Source organism: Marmota monax, unplaced genomic scaffold (assembly GCF_021218885.2).
Source record: "Marmota monax isolate L192 unplaced genomic scaffold, Marmota_monax_Labrador192_F-V1.1 WCK01_AAM20220418_F8-fsc00001, whole genome shotgun sequence".
Classification (NCBI taxonomy): Eukaryota; Metazoa; Chordata; class Mammalia; order Rodentia; family Sciuridae; genus Marmota; species Marmota monax.
The window spans coordinates 54,612,324-54,634,698 of record NW_026693777.1 but is presented as its reverse complement, the minus strand read 5'-3'; the positions used below and the strand labels follow the sequence as shown (position 1 = coordinate 54,634,698).

Here is a 22,375-nt window from a genome sequence, read left to right as displayed (position 1 = left end):
GCTTGAGGATGAGGTATGTGTGGAGATATTTCCTTCCTGCAGACTTAGAAAGTCAGGGTTGGTGAGGGAATTTCTTGGAGAGCTGGGTGCACCTTAACAGTTGATGGCTGCATGCATACATCGTTTGCCAACATTTACGGGGTATCTACTATGTGTTTGGTGTCCCTGCCTAACAGAGCTTATAATCTAGCAGGGGAGTTAGTGCAATAAACTGCGTGACAGTGTTTATGACAGAAGTGAGGTACCTTAGGAGTGAACCTGGCTCACCTTACCTGTTTGGGGAAGTGAGGCTCCAGAACAGGAACTAAGTCCCCACTGAGGACACAGAGGCAGAGGAGTGTTCTAGTCAGACTGCACAGGGGAAGACTCTGGGGGAAGCCCTGCAACTGTGGTCTGTCGTGGGCCTGGCTAGAAGAACCGCAGAACCCTAGAGCTTGGGAAGCCAGGTAGGTGTCAGTGTAAAAGGAGGGGTTAACACCTCTCCTCTCCTCACCGGCTTCCAGCACCCTGAGGCTGTGGAGGGTCAAGTAACTGAGAAACCTCAGAAAAGCCAGCAGTCCCTCCCATTTTCCTAAACCACCCAGTCAGTCGTGGTGGGCGCCCACCCGTAGCAGGTTCGGCGCTGATTTCCGCCTAGGGTGAATTTTTTACCTCCTCTGGGAGCTTCGGAATCTCGCTTTGCCTGCTCCGGGAGTGCGGTCTGGAGGAAAACGTCCTCCCACACCTGCACATCAAAGTTCTGGGAGCTCCAAGTCGCCCCCAACGCCCGGGGCCAAGAGTTCAGTCCACCAGGGCCACTTTGATTTTCTTCACCTTAACTCCAACTCGCCAGTCCTGACCGGAGCGGGCTCTCGCTGGCTGCAGACCGGCCTGTTCCGGGCTCCCTGCGAGAGAAGGAGGTTGCCTCCCGTGAAGGAGCGGCTGGCGGCTGCGGCCGGAGCGAACCGGGGTGGGGCCGGGGGCGGGGCCGGGGGCGGGGCCGAGGCGAGTTCCCCTCAGACCCAAAGGCCCCCCAGCCGCCTACCGCCAGCTGTCCGGCTGCGCGACGGTCACGCCGCCCGGCCCCTGCTACACCACAGTGCCACAGCTCGCATAAGGTGGACGCCCCAGGGCTTGGCTCAGGCTCCTGGTCCCAAGCGGTGGGTCCTCGGCAGTCCCTCAGGGGGGCCGTCTCTCGGTTTGCTTCTCTCGGAGCCGGCGCTGGAGGGAAACTGCGGGGCGGGAAAGGAACGGGCGCGCGCCTATAGCTGTTGCTAAAACCTATTCCTTTTGCTCCGAGTTCTTGCACGCGGACAGTCCCTCCTCAAACTCTTCGAGACATTGCAAAGCCGCTCATCTGTCAAATTGATTTTTGGATGGGAGGTGGGGGAATTGCTGAGGGACACGCCGTACCTTACTTACATTGAGTTCTGGGTACTTTTAGGGACCTGCCTGTCATTATTGCGAGTTTACTGGGAGTCAGGTATCAGGCTTGTCTGGAACGGGAGTGTGTGGAATTAATTTTATAACTGAGTTCATTATCAAGAAAAAAGACCCTGTGGACAGACATACTCTGGTGGGACAGTTTAGAGCTGCTGTGGGCGGGGGATCTGGTGAAAATCTTCCTTAGCGCGCACCTATGGCTGAGCCCGCCAAAAGGATTTACAGGCACCAGACGTTAGTCGTCTGTCAGGTTAGACGCGGAATGGGAAAACAAATCGAGGGGCGGATGTGCCTACATTCACAAAAACCTGAATAAAGTGACATACTGGGAATACTTCCTTCAGGGGCCAATGCTTCCTTAACATGCCCTCACAGATCACAGCATTTTTGCATACAGTTAACAATGACATGTAAACAGAACTTTGCTCTACTTTAAACCTTTTCATCCTCCTCCCAGCATTATTCTAAAAGAGTTCAAGGTCAACTATTGGAGACTGGGTCACCTGTTAGGGATTTTTTTTTGAAGAAAGTGTTTAGAAACATTTATTAGTTCCTTTCATTCTTCCACTCCTCCCCTGCCCACACCCCCACCCCACTGCTCATCTGCAGGACTTTTCCCTCTCTACCTTTTCTTCATTTTCACCAAAGACCAGGAAGAAAGAAAGCAATCACTTTTGTCATGGAAGTACTTGGGGTTAATTTGGTCTTGTGGTTTTTTGGCAAACATCACTTGTTACTTAGCCTTCTTTAGTTCCTTGAATATTAAAATGTGCCATAGTGTTTTCTGTAAAGAATACAGAGGACTGAAGGAGAAAGAGGAACTGTCCTTGAAGTAGGCTAGTAAGTGATTATTATTTTTCCAGTACTGGAGATCCAACTCAGGGGCACTTTACTCCTAACTCCTTAATTACATCCCCAGCCTTTTACATTTTTATTTTTTTAAGGTCTCCATAAGTTGCTGAGGCTGACCTGGAATTTGCAGTCCTTACCCACAGTGGTTGGGAACCTCACCCCACCAGAAAAGTGGTTATTTTTTTAAACCACAGAAAATGATATTGTTAGTTGAGTTTCAGTATTTCTACTTTGGGGGCAAGATATTTATGAATTATGATTATTTTATCAAGACAACATCAACCTCTCCCTGTGTATGAGAACTCTACCCAATGGAGGGAATATTTTAGAAACCTGAAGTTCTAGTTTATAGAGGCCTACAGGTAAAGATGAGTGTATTTAAGCTATACAATAACTTCAAGGAACCTTGAAATAATGGTAACAGGGATATTTGAAGGTTTCAAGATTGCTTGATCACTTGCCTTTGGGGCAATTCACTTATTCTTTGTGTTATTAGATAATAAAGTTAATAATAATACTGCTCAATAATATTGATCACAAAAGGGGCTCTCATTAATATTCTGTTAGCTCATCATAAAAAGCATGTCTGTGGAATCCTTTTTTGAATGTATGCTTATTTTTTCCTAGTGGTTAAAATTTTTAGATTCATTTCTACTCTAGGATGAATTGCAGGCAGGGGCATATGATAAGGACCTGGACTAAAAATATTTAACTGCACATCGTTCTAGCCCCAGATCAACTTTGAAGTTCTGATAAATCCCCTAATTAATTTTGGGGTCTCATTAAGTCCCTTACCTTTTATGTGCCAATTTTAATCTTCAAAATAAGGGGAGTTTCTTTGAATAGAAAAGACATTTGGGTTCCTTGAAACTCTGTTTAAAAATACAAATCTTTAGGTTTACAGCTAGGAATCATTGCACTAGAAGATTGATTACAGAGAATGTCCTAACATCCTGGACACTACCCCAGCCCCACATAAGCACTGCAATGTAGTGTTTAAGAGCATGAGATTTGTAGACTGATAGGTATGTTTTTCAGCGCTGACCTTAGGCAAATTATTTAAGTTCTTCAAGTCTCAATTTCCTCATGTTTAGAGTAGACATGATAAAATGTCTAAGGATATATGAATACAGTGAAGTGATTACCTAATGTAAACAGCATAGTGTATAGCATTTAATAAAAAATTAATAAAGGGTAGCATTATCTTCATTAATGCTGACTTTCGTGTTCTTTTTATTTTAGCAATATGAAACGTAACTAGAATAAATATAAAGTCCTATGCATTTAGAAAAATGAAAACGTACAGGATGAAGGAGAAGTAAGTTATTGAACCAGTTAACCTTATGGTTAATTGATGTGTTGCCTGTGAGTTAGCAGTGAGCAATGAGGGTGAAGGCCCAGAAAACTCATATGGTTTTAGGCTTCTTTGGTTGAAATTAGAATGATTTGTCTGGGGAAGAAGGAAGAAGAGAGTTGACTCGTGACTAATACATTAATTCTTTGGCTTCACACTCAGTAGTTTGTTTTTGTTCACTCTATATAAACTTTTTTTTTTCCTTTTTGACAGTGCTGGGGATGAAACTCAGAACCTCACACATGCCAGGCAAGTGCTCTACCACTGAGCCACATCCCCAGCCCACCACTCAGCATATTTTGACCTTTTGTTTATATATAAAATTACCTGACAACAGATTGCAAAGAAGAAAATCCACAAGACCTCCCTTAGGCATTCATGGTAGAGTTCAGGTAACAGACAGGAAATATTAGAACAAAGTAATAAATACTCTCGAAAAGAATAAAAGGGAAAGCTGAGAGTCGAACAGTGCTAAACATCAACCAGAGCAGGCTCAAAGAACTAAAATTTAGTTACAGTTTTGCAGATTCCAGTTTTGTAGGCATTTGTCAGGTGGAAATGCTGAGAAAGCATCCTAAGCCAAGTAAAAATTTGTTTGCTAGGGTGAAAAGACACTATAAATGCAAAACATGTCAAGCTGTCTGCATACTGTCCCATCCTTTACTGGCTACTGGCAAGCTATTGGCAAATTATTTTACCTCAGAGTCTTCATTTCCTCAAATGTAAAAGGGGGATCTCACTATTATTTCACATTATTGGGTACTAATTTAATCTCTGAGTGAAGACTTAGTTGTATATAAAACAGTTTCCTGTCTGTTACACAGTAGGCACTCAACCAATTTGATACCCTCCACTCCCATTCTTCTCCTGACTAGAGATAGGTGAGCACTAACCTAGACTTGAATACAGGTGGGGGTTTATGGATTTCATGCATTTTACAAAAAGGAGATAAAGAAATGTTTCAACTGTTCTCATGCTTTACAATGAAGCATCAGGTTATATATATTTCCAGGACCACTGCCCTTCTTCTTCTTCAACCACTGAAGGCTTTCCTCCCTCTTAGACTATGTTTTTATTAACCTATGCTTTGGGGCCAGGTTCTGTGAAAGGAATTCCACACACTTTGAGTGTTTTCTTGCTGGAAAAGTTCTGCATTCCTACATTTGCATGATAGGATCTCTGGCCATTTTACATCCATCTTTTTGCTCCAAGTCATTGCAGTCTTAGCTATTGAAGTGAGTCTTAGAAAATATTTTGAAAGAGATATTGAAAATGGGTTCATTTGGGATACCAAAATGCAAACTTGACTATTTTGAGAGGAATATATTATAGAGTTTTACCTTCTTGACTTTCTTTTTTTTTAATACTAATTTTTTAGTTGTAGTTGGACACAATACCTTTTTTTTTTAATTTAATTTTTATGTGGTGCTAAGGATTGAATCCAGGGCCTCACACATGCTAGGCAAGCAGTCTACCTCTGAGCCACAACCCCAACCCCTTGACTTTTCTTTGGTATTGTTAGATTTTAAAATCTCTTTAAATTTGGAAGAATTTGCCTTAAAATTCTAATTTGATCATGCATGAGTTATCTGTCTTGCAAATGTTGTACAAATTTGCTGAATAACTTAATACCTAGACTTTTCCCCTTTTCAGCTTTTCTCCATGTGAATTTCAAAGAAAAGATAATTCTGTTGCAATGCCTGCAAAGCATGGAAAATTTCTATGAATCATATAGACACCAGTAAATAGCAAAATAATTTAATTATATTAGGTTTTGGTCATTATAGAAAAAAAGAGTTCTCTAAGGGCCAGGTCAGGCCTGTTGTTGATGGAAGACCCAGATCAGGCCATTGACATTCCTACTAGGCCATGAATACCTGACCTGAGAAAGAACTTTTTGAGGAGAGTTGTTCTTTTTGGGCATTTATTCACTTGTTGTTCAATGAATTTTAAAAATATAATCAGTTTATTTGAGTATTTCATTAATTGTGCTGTGCAGGAGGTATGCTGAGATTGACTGTAGTCCCTTAACCTCAAGTGTGGACGTCTTTGGAGAATTAGTCTCAAAATATTCCTGTATCCTATCTTTTAGAGGTTCTGGGTCATTACATACAGTGTGAAACACAGGAATCTGAATTTTAAGAGACTTCTAAGGTGATACTTATCTTGACTGAAGCTTTCTTCTTTTTTTGACAGTGTTATTCCAATATTGATGTACATGGTATACCTCATGTAGACTCTGTGGAGAATAGTGTCATCTCTCTGTCTAGAATTTATTACTTACTGACCAAGTATATGAACAAATCTAAACTCCAGACCACTCTCTGTTTTTGACTTACCTTTTGATTGTTTTCTTTAATAATAAGTATGGACTTGGGCTAAATTTATATACATTTCCATACTGTTCCTTAATTTGATGCTTTTCTCTATTTTTGTATAAATCCAGTTTAGTCTAAAAGAGTATTCTTGGAGCAATTAGATTAAGGCTCCTCTTTACGGATATGGCCTGTTGAGTTCTGTTAAATTCTTGGACTTCTTAGGATATCAAGATATCTTTTATCTTTATTACCACCTTCTAAAGTGTAATGGATGAATGAATTCAGGATAGGAAGATGAGAAGGTTTGATTGACGAAGACTGCATGTTTTATTAGACTTGCGTTTACTCTTTTTTAAACTGTGGATATAAATTGCTAGCTGAGTATTTTAGTAATTGATCTTTCCTCTTAGAAGCCCTCCTTGAGCCCCTGTCCAGGCTGAGTAAGTGCCTCATGCTCTGAATTCTCTACGTACCTTGTAGGAACCAGGCTATGGCCTCTTTTACCTGGGAGAACAGATGCATGACTTGACAGCATTTGGGGGCAGAAACGGGGGTCTTCAGTCTCACATAGAGAATAGTCAGGTAGATTATAAACATTTCTTAGGTGAATTAACCCCCACTTTCAAATGACTGTTAAAGCATAATTCTTTTATTTTCTGTAACAGTTCATAAATTTCTTCTCTTTTGAAATGTAAAAATTTTGTCTATGCCCACCTTTGAGAAATATAGTATAATCACTTGCAATCATTATTTCAAAATTGGAGATAAAAATAGCATTGTTATTGTTATTTATTTATTTTAGTTACAAGAAACACTAACTTTAAATAGCCCATCATGACATACAGGCACTCAGATAATTATCTCTCTTCTTCTTGAAGCTCTGGGAAGGGACATTTGAAGATGTGTTTGAACAGAAAGGGCTTCATCCTTATTATTTTTTTCCCAGTGAGGTCACAGAGATAAACCAAGTTAGAGTGACTCTCTTGAATAGCTAATATCTGTCGCCTGGAGAAAGAGAAAATTATTTTCTGCCCTTCATGTTGATGTGTATAGAACATGTGTTCTGAGTAGCTGCTATTTTCAGTACCTCTTTTTCCAGTTGAGGTGCAACATAAACTATTTTAATTAATATTGTGTCACCAAAAGGGATTGAAATAGCCAATTGAATTCTGCCAAGATAGAGTCTTTTGATGAAAACATATCTTTATTGATTGTGGATGAAGAAAATCATTCTTAAAATGAAATCCTGAGAAAAATCATATCCCTCAGAGAAAATTTCTGAGTGGCAGGCTGAGATTAACATCATAAAATTGAATCTGTGCTGCAAGCCTTTGATGTAATCAGCAGCTGGGAGATGGCGTTGCCCTTGCTGTGCTCCTTCTGATTGTGGTGAATTATTGTGCAGAATGAAATAAGTGTTTCTGGTGTCCCTCCTCCAAGAAATACAAACAAGGTATTACTAGGTAGTTTCTTGCTGGTTAGAATGGGGTGGATCGATTCTAGGCCTCTAAGGCTCTCATATACCCACGAACTTTAGGATTTGGCCATTTGTTGATGCTCCAGGGACAGAATTTCTCAATACCATGGATAGTGACTTCTTTGGTCAGTAGAAATCTAGCAGAGCAGACAAGAGGGATCCCTTTTACTGGGGACTGTTTCTGGAACAAGACGAAGCTGGGAAAATTGCCTGGTTTCTCTTGGCCTGTAGTTCTAGTTAAGCCCTTTCCATCTCCCTCAGCTACACTGAGTTGAAATCATCTCAGAGTAGAAATCTTGCTTTGCATGATGACTCTTGCTCCTTGACCCCAGTGTTACAATAGGCTTTCAACTGTTTTTGTTTTAAGTCTGATGTTTGAAATCACTCCTGCCCATGCATGTGCTTCTATATGTATAATAAATAGCTTTTGTAGATTAGGAAAAATCTACTTATAGGCTCACCAACAGACTGAAGAGTGATTTGGCACCTAACCACACTGTGGTTTAATAAGTTGTATTTGTTTCATTTTCTTTGAAGAAATAGATGGGCTAGCTTGCCCATATGTAACTGTGAACAGTCGTGGGAGTCATCATGATGTCAGCTCCCTCTCAGGCCCTTGGAGAAGTGGGCGGGACTTTGAAGTCAGATGTGTCTTAGGATGTAATTAATTCTAGCCAAGGGATTCAGATTTACCCAGACTAGCAATACTAATGTTAGGTATGTGGATTCAATGAGAAAATGCATGGCAAAGCCCCAACAGAGCATCCAGAGCGCATTTGCAGTTTAGTAGACATTTTTGAGTGGAATTTGTTAACACTGTTTGCCTTAATACTGGGAAAAAGAAGAAAACACAATGAAGGCAGAGGTGGGGATGTGTTCTAAAATAAGGGAAAATGGGAAGAGCCAGGACAGAGAAAATTCTGAGGAAAAAAAAAAGAGGTGAGGTGGGGAATATGAGAAGGAAATTAAGCTTGTTTTGACTCGTGATAGACAATCCAAAAAGATAAGGATGAGTGTAAGTGGGTCAACTTCTGCGCCTGGAACTAGTGTCAGAATGGGCCAGAAGTACTAGAAAATATCCTTTTAAAACATGAATATTCCAGTAAGGTTAAGATTTCTTTGAATTATAACTTTCAGGTCCTGTACTTTCTCTACCACTCTCTACAAAACGCCGTGGGATTCTACTTCCATAAACCTCCAGTGCAAGGGATAGGCTTAAAGGCTTTCCTCAAAGGTATTCCTAATTGATGGGCAGAACCAGAAAACACTGGACTACAGAGATACTTCCTCCACAGAGTCCCATATTCCTGCACTGGGAGCTGCCATCTGCTTGGGGAAAGAAGGATGGACATGAGTGTGGACTAACTTCTAGTGTCACTTATGTCATTGCTGAGAGGAGGGAAGTGTGTGTCAGGTCAAAGAGGGGATAACTGATCCTTGGAAAAACCCAGAATTTTCCCAAGAGAAGCCAAGGTGTAAGGGATGGGCCACTGACCACCATGGGCGTGAAGCCCCCTTGCTGTTGTACCTCAGGAATACTCATGCCAGCCAGCCTCCCACTGGTTGTTTACATGTGTAGGATTTAGCTTAGAGCTGTGAACCTTTCATTTAGTAGAACCTTAATAAATACTTGTTGATGAATAAATGAATATATTTTTAGGAAGCCTGTAGTATAGTAGAAAGGAGATTTTTATGCAAAAGAAGAGAATAGAATTTTGTATGTGACCAACTGTATTAAATATGTTTTAAGAAAACACACACACACATACACACAGAGGCAGATCTGTTTAGAAAGCAACAAAATTTGTTAAATGGTATGCTAGTTTTTTTTTTTGTTTGTTTTGTTTTGTTTTTTTTAGAATTGTGCAATATAGTGCCACAAACTAAGTGGCTTAAACAACAATATATTGTCTCAAAATTCTGAGGCTAGAGGTCCCAAATTGAAGTATTTTAACAGTCAGTTCCTTCTAAGGGCTGAAAACAAATTTATTCATGGCTCTCCTTTACCTCCTAGTGGTTTGCTGAACAACCCCTCACTCCCACAAGTGGTACTGGGAATTGAACCCAGGAAGTTCTACCATTAATCTGCATTTTCAGCCTTTTTTGATTTTTTTGAGACAATGTCTTGCTAAGTTGTGAGGCTGGCCTCAAACTTGTAATACTCCTGCCTCGATTTCCTGAGTAGTGGCAATCTTTGATGTTTCTTGGCTTCTAAAATTATCACCCCAATCTCTGCCTTCAACTTTACATGGCTTTCTCTGTCTGTTGTGTCAGTCTTCAAATTTCCACATTTTATATGAGCAACAGTCATACTGTGTTAGGATATCACCCTAATCCTTTTGACCTCATCTTCACTTACTTATATCTGCAATGAACCCTGTTTTCAAAAAAGATCACATTCTAAAATACCTACAGTTAGAATTTCATCATATGAATTTTGAGGTGGGTTCAATAAAACACATAAAAGATGAAAAAATGGTGGATAATTTTAAGTCAATTTTTAAAAATCTAAATTATTTTATCTTACAATTAGATATATTTGAAGTCTTACCTTCATTTCTTGTTTAATTGACTTAATAGGTGGATTTACTTAAATTACAAAAAATAAAGTGAAGGATTATAAGTTTCCATTTAGTACTATTTTACTTAGCAGGATATATATATATATATATATATATATATATATATATATATATATATATGCAGATTTTATGATTTTAAAAAATCTTTCAATAATAGCAAATATTATTTATTGAATACTTAGTATTTAATGATCTCTGTGGATTATGTAACTTGACTCTCACATCAATCCTGTTAGACTGATACTATTTATCCTCATTTTATTGATGAGGAATCTAACATGCTGTCTTAAAATTACCTTCCCAAAGACATATAGTATCACAGATGGTCTTTTAGCATATGCTCATTTATAAAACTTTATGTATTATTTTTTAAAAAACTTATAAAGAAGTCGATTTTGTTCAGTCTAGAGATTCTAGGTCACTGGCCTCAGGTCAGCTGTAGTGTGGTGGCTGGCAGGGGGCAGGGGTGTTGTTGGATGGGAGGATCCCATGCCCAAACCAAGAAACCAGAGCAATTTGTTTTTATATAGATTAGTTTAATAATTAAAGTACATTAATTTAAAGACATATGTTAGGCATGTAGTTTTCCAGGTCATCCTTGGTTATGGGCAAAATATATGACTCAAGACTGAAAATGGGTTTACAGAACACACACACACACACACACACACACACACACAACAATTGCCTTGCCAATTAGTATAAATACTTCAGTTAAAACTAACCATAAGATGACTCAGTTGTGAATACTTTGAGGGCAGGGACTCTGTTTGTCTACTCTTTGTGTTCTCTGCAGCCCAACCCAATAGCTTGCATCTTTTTTTTTTTTAGTTCTCTTTATTTGTTGAATGTAATTAAAAATGGACTAAACAGGAAAAGCAAAACAAAGCAAAAAGCCCTCTTAAAGCCTAAAACTGAGGTTTTTAAATAAAGGTGTCACCCAGAAATTGCCCTGTCATTCTCATGTTTTCCTTGCTACCCTGTAATGCTCAACTCTTTAACAGTGACTGTAAAAGGAACGCTCTTGACCTTCATTTGACTGTATTAACTCTGTTACCCTGCATCTTAATAAGTAAGCAGGTGAAGTTTGAAGGTAGTATTTTATGAAAACCTTTGAATCACAGGTTGGGAGAGCTGTGTGCTGTGATGGAAACTTCATCTGTGTCATGAAGGATGTGATTTCTTGGCTTGTATTATACATGTTCCGTATCATTACTCTTTGTAGTTCAGAGATTAATTTGCATATATCTTTAATTTCTCCATTGACCTGTGGGTTATTTTAACATTGACTTTACCTGCCAAGGTATTCCTTACCTAAAATACATTATTTTCTAAAGTTTCCTAAGTAGCAGTTAATCACTTAATAATAAGAGCTTGGCTTTGAAGTTGGTTAGGAGTTAATTCTGATATGTTCATGCTTCAGTGGGTAGACCAGACAGAATTTTATGTGTTATTCAAATATGCCTCAGGCAGCCTTTGACTTAGTAGAAACAGTTTTTCACCTTTTCTAAGGAATGATCTGATCATAGTCTGTTGATAAAATAAGAACTTTTGCTTCAGGAAGCATGTGCAAACAGGTCTTAGGGGAGTGGGTTTCTGCTGAGAATTATTTAGGAATCCCCAGTTCCCATGGACTCCTGGGACAGCTTGCCTTATATTTCCATGTGGTTAAAGCAGTTCTCATTCTGGCTCATACAGATATCCAGTTACTTTTCTTCAGTTTACTTTTGCTTCTTGTTCTTTTATAGAGCTCTACTTTACCCTCTCCCAAACTATTGTCATTTAATAGCTAGCTGTGTCACATTGTCCATGCCCCTTGGCTGTGCTCCTTCCTCACTCTGTTTTCTCAAGTTTCTGAAGGTAGAATTTATGCACAATACACTGCACCCATTTAGAGTGTGTAATTCAATGTATTTCAATACCTAAGCTCTTTCAATCTCCACCTAAACTCAAAATTTTAAAACAAATCTTCCTCTGGCCTCAGGATGACCAAGTTATCTGTTTTGAAAAACAGAATCTTGAAGTGATTGATTTTCATCCCTCACAGTATCTGAGTTTTGAAGAAAGTGGGCAAGATTCTTCTCCACTTAAGCAATGGCATTCAGAGAAGTCACATAGTTGTCGGGGTTACATCTAAAATTCAAACCCAGCTCTGCTTTATCCCAAAGCTCAGTTATAAATGGCCACACTATTTTTTACTTTCCTCACAGATATTTACTTTCAGGAGGTTATTGTGAAAGTTCATGCCTTGTAAGCTGGGAAATTTATCCTTTGTATTTTCTGGTTGATTGTCATTGGTCAAAAGGTTCTAGAATTGTCAATGTTTGAAGGTAGCAAGGTAGAGACTTATTGTCTGGGTGTGTCCCTGAACTAAGCTATTTATGACAAGGTTAAAAGTCACAGTGTTCAGTAGATACCAACCACAAAACCACATTCACAACAGACTCATTATTCTGCTGGCCTCAGACAAGTCAGAACGGTAAAAACAAATTATTAAGGGAAAAAGGTGAAGGTGGACTGGAGGACAGGAGCTGTAGTGGTGTGCTTTCCTTGCTTGGGCTTGCTGGCTACTGTGTTTATGAAGAAAGATCAGGAAGTGCTAGCCCAGCTTTTAAAAGCAATGGAGGTTATTCTGGAGTCTAGATGAGTAACAGGTTTTATTGTTGTTTTGCTTGACTTTTTTTTTTTCCCCCAAGAACAACCAAAATTACAATGGAGTTTTCCTTTGAATATCAGCAGGGTTTTCTGGTGGAGTCTGGGTCACCTTTGTCCTCGTGTACAGGGGTCAAGTTCTGGATGGTTTGTTAGGAAACCTGGTTCTGGTTCTAGCTCTGCCATCCTTTTCCTGGGTTACTTTGACCATGTAATCAACTTTCCTGGCCTTTTGTTTCCTCATCTTTAAAAGAAGAGGTGATTATGTTCTCAAAGCTCACTTTTGTCTTTAGGTCACCTGAAGCCCTAGGATTCCTGTAGGACCTGTTACCTCCTTCAGAATATAAGTTCTACCAGAGCAAGAAGGCTCTCTGGTCTTCTGAAAAAAATCACATCAACTTTCCTCTGCTTCCTTATCAGCAAAATAGGAGTCTAACTCTTCACTCTTTCCCCTTTTCTACGTTGAATACAGTCACTTCAGAAATATTTAGTGAATGTCACCCCTGTGGCTGGTAGCATGCTAGGGACTAGTGATGGAACAGTGAGCAGACATACTCAATGTTTGCCAGCTGTACCTTACAGCTTTGCAAGATGTGTCCTCACTTATAACTAAAGAGCCCTATGGGTTTAGACAGTGATCATGAAATTCTTATTATTAGAGTAAGTAGATTGTTGCTATTTCTGTTTTAAAACATGCTATTTAAAACATTTTCCCTTTGTATCAGAGCAGTTTGGGAGCCCGTAGGAGCTCATCCTGCAGGTTCACAGCAGTCTGTGGCCATCACCCTGGCTGCATAACCTGGAGGCCTGTGTCAAAGGTGCAAATATGGTTTTGCAAACTCTGTAATGATTTAAGCTCTCACTAGCTTTAAATCATTTATGTCCCGCGTTATGTTTTACTTAAATCAGTGCTTCCAATCCTTCTTCACATCAATCCATAAACAGAGAAAAATAGAAAATAATTATTTTTGTACTTACAGGGTTGAGAGTTTGCATTTTGCACACACCTTTATATAAACTATTTGTGGCCCCATATGTGCCATGACACTGCTGAGAAGCTCCAACTTTTTAATTTGTATCACAGTAGACCACTGTGATTGATATCCTGTGTCGGTGAGAATAAGAACAGGGGATTCTGTACAAAAAAGTGAACCACACTACATCTGTGGGGTGCCTTCCTCAGATAGAGATTCTTATACAGAACATTGACTAGTACTTTTAAAATCAGTAGTGGAGATGGGAAAATGAGCGATTTCATTAAATATGACTTTTTTGTAGAAATTGAAAATATTACAATTTCATATATTTTGAATGGTTAAAAACCACTTGCAAGCAATAGTCTAAAACCTCTCCTTTAGAAACAAAATGTAGAACTTATGAAAAGAAGCAGTTTGACTTTATTAACCATAAATGGTAGATAATTCAAACATGTCACAAATGAAATTTGGTTTTCTTTGACATATACCTAAATTTGAACCTATATTTAAGTATTTAATGTTTTTAAAAGTAAATTTAATATTGTTTTTATTTCAATCACATATAAATTGCATTTGTCTTCATGTACAATGAAACCTTACGAAAATCAGCTTTGGAATACACCCTTTAATTATTGGATCTAAAACAGTTTTTTCATTTAAGCTTTTTTCATTATATCATTGAGAAATTATAACATTTTACATACATATGCATGCACACACTAATATGAGAGGTTTTGAGAGACTATTATTAAAAAAGGGAGCAAAAATCAAGAGTGGAAAGGTTGATGAAATATCAGCTATTTTCTACAGGACTACATTTTGTACAACACACTTTCATCCATGTTCCTGTAGAACTTGTGTGAGTATGAGCACTTGTTATGTGGTCTTAAAGCTTCTTTGGGAGAAATAATGGGATATAAATATATACCTATGTGTGTGTATATATGTGTGTGTGTATGTATATATATATGTGTGTATATATATATATGTGTGTGTGTATATTTAAATATATATATGTGTGTGTGTGTATATATGTGTATATATATATATATATACATATATACACACACACACATATATATTTAACTAGTGGTCAATTCATTTATTTGAGTATTCTGCCTACTGCTATGATCTTCTTGTAGGACATTAATCTTCTCATTTGAAAATTATTATGATATGTAAGTAAACTACAGTAAGAAAATTGTGAAGAAATTATTTGAGGGTCACTTAAGAATATGGCTTTTTGTGTGTATTTGTGCATGTTTATATAATTATTTCCCATATATTTACTATATTATAAGATACTGATTATATTGCTTATATATGTTATACTATACCATATCAAAATCTCAAATGCTATACTTAGTGCTGAGAAAAGAAATCTCCAAGTAGGGAAAGCAATATGCCCATTACAATATAATCTGTAATTTTATCCCTGTCTGAGGGATATTCCTCTTTTTAAATGTTTGCTTTGTTTTTTTTCTTTTTCTCCAATGGAAATATTTAAGTTACATTTAAGTAAACCAGATTTAGAAATCATTGAAGGGTAAACATCCATCCTTAAGCTGTTTCAGACATTCCAAAATATCATTCAGACACTCAAACTTGAAGTACAATAATTATAAATAGAGGGCAGTCAAACAGAGGTTTGTAATCCCTTACCAAAGATTTTAAAACTTGTCTAGACACATAATTATCTGAAACAAAACAGGTATTCTTCTGTCAGAGACATAACTTTTTCTCCACACTGCAGAGATTTTGTCTAATTTAAAGAGATTCTGCAATAAAAAAATGTTTCTTTTTCTTTTTAAGTTTATTTTTTTATTAGGGATTTCTGGAGAATTATATGGGATCTCAGAAAGCATGGATTTACTCTCACCTCTTGAACAAAAAATACTAACTTCCTGGAGCTACTTTTAAAAAATTGACAGCTAAAAATAAATGATGTCATTGTTTATTCCATCTGTACAGTTCACTTAGTTTCTCAGTATCTCAGAATCAGAAGAGATCTTAAGAGTTATCTAGACCACATTTCTCATCAGAATCTTATTTCTTATAAGTGAAGGGGATTTGATTTATGATCCCCCACAACCATTCTTGATCTAAATCCTAGAGTTATAGGAGTTTGTAATATGAGTGAAAGATGTGTGATGTAGTATAAGGACAGCATAGTTTGTTTATGTCATTTATGTCATACTTTATATATGTCGTTGAATTTATTCCTCATAAGAATGCTGAGATGTAGATAGGGCATTATATGACTTATTATCTTTATGATGTGGTAATAAAGGTGAAAATTGGTAAAAGCTGTCCTAGAACTAGCTCTCCAAATAGCAAAAGTATTTTCATTATGCTTTACAATCGAAATTATTCCGGATGAATTCTGGTCTTATTTCTTGTGGTTTTTGCTTTAGTGTGTTTTGTTTTCTAATTTGGCTGTGTTATAAATTGTGGCTATAAAGGATTTTAATCTATGAAATGTTTTGATTTATTTGATTTTCTAAGCTCCAAGTGCTTTGTATTTTGCTAGATATTTAAAACATTTGTAAGTAATTAAATAGAGACTTTATTACAACTGAACTTTTAGGCTTCATTCATTAATTTGTTCAGTAAGTAGTAAGTTACTGAGGACCTGCTGGTGCTTCACCTTGTTCTGGGTGCTAAAATACAGCAGTAGTCAAATGAGATAGAAGTGTGAGAATAAAGCACAGTGTCATGGTAAAAGTGTTTGATATGTGGATAACAGTTTCTATTTTCCTGAAATATGGAAACTAAGATAAAAATAAGAGCAACAATTTACTTACTGTTCTCTGCCCTACATTTGATTCAGGTTCCCATTCCATTTTCACAGAAACCCTATGAGATAGCTATCACTATTATTCGCAAGATAAGGAAACTGAAGCTAAGAGGGAATGACTGATTCAGATTTAAATCTACTATGACTTATCGTTCACACACTTATTCTCCTTTCTCAGATTCAGAGCTTAAATAAAAAGAAAAAAATTATTCAGCCAATATTTATTATTTTCTTGTGTTCAAAGCACTGCACTTTGGGAATGGTAGGGAATACAACATCGATTAAGAAACGATTTCCATTTTTCACAAAGAATGTAGAAAGAAGGACTGTCAAGATCTACTCATTCAAAAGAATATCTAGCAAGTTCCCCCTCTGGATTGGGCTCTATGGAAAGGCCTATACTCTGTCCTTGGGAAAACTGTATCATTCTATTAAGGGAACATCAGTGTGGAGTAGATAATTTTAAGGAGATAAAAAACCTTAATCATAGGTGATCAGTTTTGGGGTAGGCAATGGTTTGCTGATTCAAGTAAGAGAACCTAGTTTTCCACAATAACAGGAATATAAATAATACATCTAAGGAATTATCTTAAGTACAATATGCAGTATTACAAATATACTAATTCCCTGGAAAATGTTTCCCTAAAGTTTTTTTTTTTTTTTTTTCTCCTCACTGCTACCTAGCAGGCATGATCAATTTCCTTGACTAGTTTCCTAAGGAAAGTTTAAAAGGTGGCAGGTGAGTCTTTGGACAAGAGCCAAAGTGCATATTGCCCATAAACAGAAATTCCTGGCTTCCTTTGGAGTTGCATGACCAGGAGCACTCCTTTTTTTTTTTTTTTTTTTAACCACTTCTTAGTGCCCAGAAAGCACACATTAACTAAGCCAAGAATGAAGGTTAAAATCTAAGTGATTTTTGAATGACAAATTGTAGGAATTCTAAAAGTGTGTGGTGAAACGAGCAAAAGTCAGGAATGATCTTTCTTAATAGCTGATGTTAAGACATCCTCATAGAGGTCCTTCTTACTAGCAGTTCTACAGTCTTCACTTATATCCCATTTGTCTGATCTTCACCAGAGTGACACCTCATGTGGAAGCACCTCATAGAGTGAGCTACTTCCTCTCCTTGCTATGGTTTCAACACCCAGTAGCAGACAGTCCCATAATCCCTTTCACTCTGCTACATGTCCTGTAATTCATAATGGGCTGCCCTTTGTTTCAGCACCCTATCTACCCTCTCCAGGCTCTGACTCCACATATCCTGTGCAGATGCCTTCCTCACTCTGCTTGAGCTATGACACTCCACTTAGGCTGTGTCCTACCTGATGATTACAGGCTGAGTTACCCAGGAAGGGAATAGGTTCCTTTTTTTTTTCTTATGGTAGATAAATATTGGGTCTTTTCAGTTAATATCTCTGATTAATATTAATATTGCTGGTTTTCTCACTCAGCAATTTTTATTTCTTTACTACTTCTTGTTATAATCTGGGTTATTTCCTGAGAATTGTTTCTAAGCCTTTTATTCCCTCTTTACTTGAGCCTATTCTGATTTATTCTCTTAATCGATATTTGCTTTAGTTAAATGATTATATTTTATTTCTAGAAGTAGCATTTATTTCTACCTATATATGTTTTTATAGGTTGTTTATTTTCTAAGTTTTTTAATGTCTTCCTTCTGTTTTTCTTTTGTCTTTTTAATAGTTTATAATACTTTAATACATTTGTTTTTCTTTTGCAGTAGGTTTAAATAATTCTCTTATCATTAGTTCCCAGGGTACTTATACCTCTTCTTGCTCATAGTTTATTATTTTCTTGAATGTTTTGTAATTTGATTTTGAATTTATTTTCCATTGAAGTCATTGGTTTCTATAGGAATCTTAATCACTCTTGGTTGTTGAGGTGTCTCCCAAAATGCATTTTAAAAACAAAAACTCAAAATTAACTTTATTGAACTATAGTTGGCATGAAGGATGCTTGTGTGTTCAAAATGCATGTAAAGTGTAAAATTTTATAAGTTTTGACAAATGTATACACTAAGGAACACATTACTACAATTAAAATAATGAACCTGTTTACCACCCTCAAACATTTCCTCCTTCACATTTGTAATCTAACTCTTTTCTGTCCCTTCTTGGTGTCCCAAGCAATCAGTTACCTTCTACCTGCTTTCTGTTGCTATGGACAAATTTAAATTTTTTAGAAATTTATACAAAACAACCATACAGTATTATTCTGTTGAGTTACTTTTGTCATCAATGTCATGTCGTGTGAATTATTAGGTCATTCTTTCTTGTTTTTTATTGTGGAATAGTATTCCATTGTGTGGATACTCCAAAATTTGTTTTTTTCAGTTACCTATTAATTGACATTTAGGTTATTTCCAGTTTTAGGTTACGGCAAATAACATTGCACAAGTAGCAACCTTTGTATGAAAATATCCCTTTTTTCCCCTTGTAGGTAAGACTTAGGAGTGGTTTGGCTGAGTCATGTAGTAGATATATATTCTGGCTTTGTCTGAAACAACCAAATTGTCTACCATTGTACATTCTAACCATTGGTATATGAGTTTCATTTGCTCTACAATCTTCCTAGCATTTGACATAACTTTTATTTTTAGATGTTAGATATTCTAATAGGTACATGGTATTCCTGAAAAATCTTCCAATAGTATCATTGACCTGGGAAAATTTTGAACCTTGATTTTTCTTGTAGTGTTTCTGTCATTATATGTAATGATATATTTTTACTCCACACCCGTTTGTGGTTCAGACTGCATTTTTCTGTGAAGAGTCAAACAGTAAGCTTCCTTATCTTCTAGGAGTAGTGGTGCAGTTTTTTGAGGTTCCCATTACATTGAGCAAGGTTATCTCTAAAAGGCTTTATTTCTTGTCCTTAAGTATATTATCACTCAAATTCCTCACCCACAAAAGCCATAGACTGACCCAGATCCAGGCTTATGTACTGGTTTTCAGATTCCTCTGTTTTCACTCCTTGAGATCCTAGACTTATTTGCAGTCTTATTCAGGAAGCAATATTTTAGTATGTATATAATGCATTATTTCTCTGTGTTTGAAGCAGAAGAGATCAAAAGTCAGGTTATAGTGTTTTAATAAACCAGAATCCCTGGTTAGTTTAGTAATTTGATTAATGTGTGTAGTCCTGGTATTCAAAATTGCCAAGTTCAGAGTATTTTCTATAGAAACTTTGGTTTCATGGTGCTTGGTATGGAAGTAAGACTATTACAGGTATATTATAGAATAGATATACTTTTGTACTATACTAACATGTGAACCATGTGGAATTCCAACAGTGAGAGTACATGTGAAAAATTTAAAGTAGCTAGTTTGTGGATTACTCACTGTCACTGTCCATGCTAAATTTGTATTCATGGTGTCAGTGCACACCCTAGTTTATATATTTGTCTCTCTTTATGTGTGTGTATGCTAAATATATGTAAATGAGTATTGTAAATAGTAGAAACAATAATTCTAAAATTTCTTATTGGTATTTAACTTTTTGATGCTTTGCTACATAAATCCTTCCAGACAGAATATTTGAATTTTGTCAACTTTCTCAAAGCAAATATGAAAAGTATCCTTAGTACCTTCTTTCTGTCTTCTATTTTTGACATTTTAATGGGATTAAATAGTACTGCTAAATTACATCCCCAAATTGTTTGTATTTCATAAAAAATGACTATGTGAGGAGAATAATTAACTGGTGTCTCACAAAATGTAATGACATATCACTCAGTAGTATTTTATCTATTACTCAGGTGATCATTTTTGGATTATTATGCATTAATTTTAACCATTGCAACTATTACATGATTAGTAGTGACTGCATGAATTTTATTATTGAGGAAGATACCAAATATAAAAATGAGTCAAATAAAAATCATTATAAATAACTATATAACTTGAATGTGAATATGGCAGAAATCATGACAGTCACTGACACATGAATCTTTCAGTACTAGGAAACAATATTTTTGTGGAAAAGATTTTCTTTTTAATTGAAAATTCAGGTATTTGTTGCCTAGATAAAGTGATATTTCTGGAGAAAAGAAGTTTATATTGTGGTATGTAGACAGTTGTGTTCTTCAGAGGCCTACCTGGACTTTGAAGAAGCTTGAGATAAAGCAATAGTAAGAACTGGGTGTGCAGTGGGAAGATCATTCTTATCTTTCTGTTCATCAGTATCAATAATCAAGAATGGAAAGAGGAGACATTCTTTTTTGATGGAAGAGTGATGGCAATAATTTCACTGTCTGATGGCTACTTTCTCCTCTAATTGATGATGAAGCAAACATATCATGGAAACTTGTGTCATTATAAATACACTTTGAACTTGGTCAGTTCCCCCAAATTTATGAAAGATGACCATGTACACTTTTTTCCTTCTCTGTATGTCCAGGATTCACCAACATGAGGACTTCCTTGCAGGCGGTGGCACTGTGGGGAAAGAATGCCCCTCCCCACAGCATCACTGCCATCATGATCACAGATGACCAGCAGACAATTGTGACTGGAAGTCAGGAGGGGCAGCTCTGTCTCTGGAGCCTTTCACCTGAACTAAAGGTTAGTGAAAGCTATTCACATAGTAAAGCACAGCTTGCTTCTTCTACCTGTGGTGACAGTGGATGGTTTGCATGATTGTTAAAAAGATGCTTACAAAAGTAATAAATTGGTTTTACTTAAGAATTTAGAGAAAATAAAGTGATATATGGTGGAATAAGGTCATATTTGAAAATTATATTTTGAATATTGCTAATCTTAACTACCAGCTAAATGTTATCACCCTTTAAGTTATGCTGAGTTTTACTATTTTATATCCTGAATTATATGCTAAGTAACTGAACTATAGACATGTAAGTATAATTCTAAAAATTATGGCTCATTAATCTAAACAGAGAGCGTGCATTCCTGAGAACTGCTACTAACTAAATGAGTAATATCTTAATTATCTGGGTGTTTCCACTGTGCTTGGCCTTCTTGCCATTCTTTTGGTCTCTGCTTTCATGTGATTGTTACAGATCACATCAAAATGCTCTAAATCCAATTTACTATGGTTGTCCTTCTATTTCAGAACCTGACCTCACCTAGGATTTGGCCCATTGATTAGCAATTAATTGTCTCTGTCCCAAGTCATAAACATTTAACATATTGGAATAGGTATTTGCTTAACTCTAGCAGTCTCTAGACCCAATTTGTACATTTAAACTAATGATGTACTTAAAGTATACTGCCCTCATTAAGAAGCCTTTTAAAGATCAAAGACTATTTTTAGCCTTTAAAGTCTGTCACTTTAAAACCTAAATTAACAATTAATTGTAATTCTATTTTATAGTATAATTAATTAACATCTCCTATCACTGAACAGTTCTACTACAGGACTGCCAATAACCACATAACAGAGAAGCTTGGCTTGATGTTTATGAACATCCCTGAAAGAAGGAATGAGTATTATTGCAATAGTTGTGCTTTGAAACTGATGGGCCATATATATCTTGAAATATATATTTTCTGTTATAGGTTTAAACTCAGACTCCTAAATGGCTTTAAATGTCTTGTTAATCTTTTTAATGTTGAGTATTATTATTTTCTGGCTGAAGCAGTTGCCTAGTAATGTGCAGTTCACTCTAAGTTTAAGACATTTGAAATGCTGACATCTTGATCCTTTTTTATTTGTTCCTGCTATTTATCCAGCCTTTGTTCAGCATACATTTTTTGAGTATGTAGGCTCTAAGGTAGGCTAGATGCTAGTTACTCATGAGTTCAAACACAAATGAGACCTATGCTGGTTGCCCAGGAGGTTTCAGTATGGTATAGGAAGGATTTAAGCTAATGTAGTGCAGGTATGTTGCAGTACAAGGTATTCTAAGTAGGGAGTTGTCTGCAAGTATGTACAGTTGGGAAGTTACACCATGTTCCTCTTTGTAGCA

At 36.8% G+C, this 22,375-nt stretch overlaps 1 protein-coding gene across 3 annotated transcripts in view; it reads left to right on the top strand.

Moving 5' to 3' along the window:
- Positions 1-303: 303 nt before the first annotated feature.
- Positions 304-22,375, top strand: part of Wdr72 (WD repeat domain 72) — a 202,160-nt gene continuing 180,088 nt past the window's right edge. For 2 of the 3 annotated variants that reach the window (XM_046461496.2, XM_058584811.1), the window contains exons 1-2: positions 1,001-1,139; positions 20,848-21,011. In XM_046461496.2, coding sequence (XP_046317452.1) covers positions 20,859-21,011 — 153 coding nt within the window. In that variant the 5' untranslated portion in view covers positions 1,001-1,139; positions 20,848-20,858. Of the gene's footprint in view, positions 447-1,000; positions 1,140-20,847; positions 21,012-22,375 lie in introns of those variants that run through there. The other variant, XM_058584810.1, reaches the window with a different exon arrangement.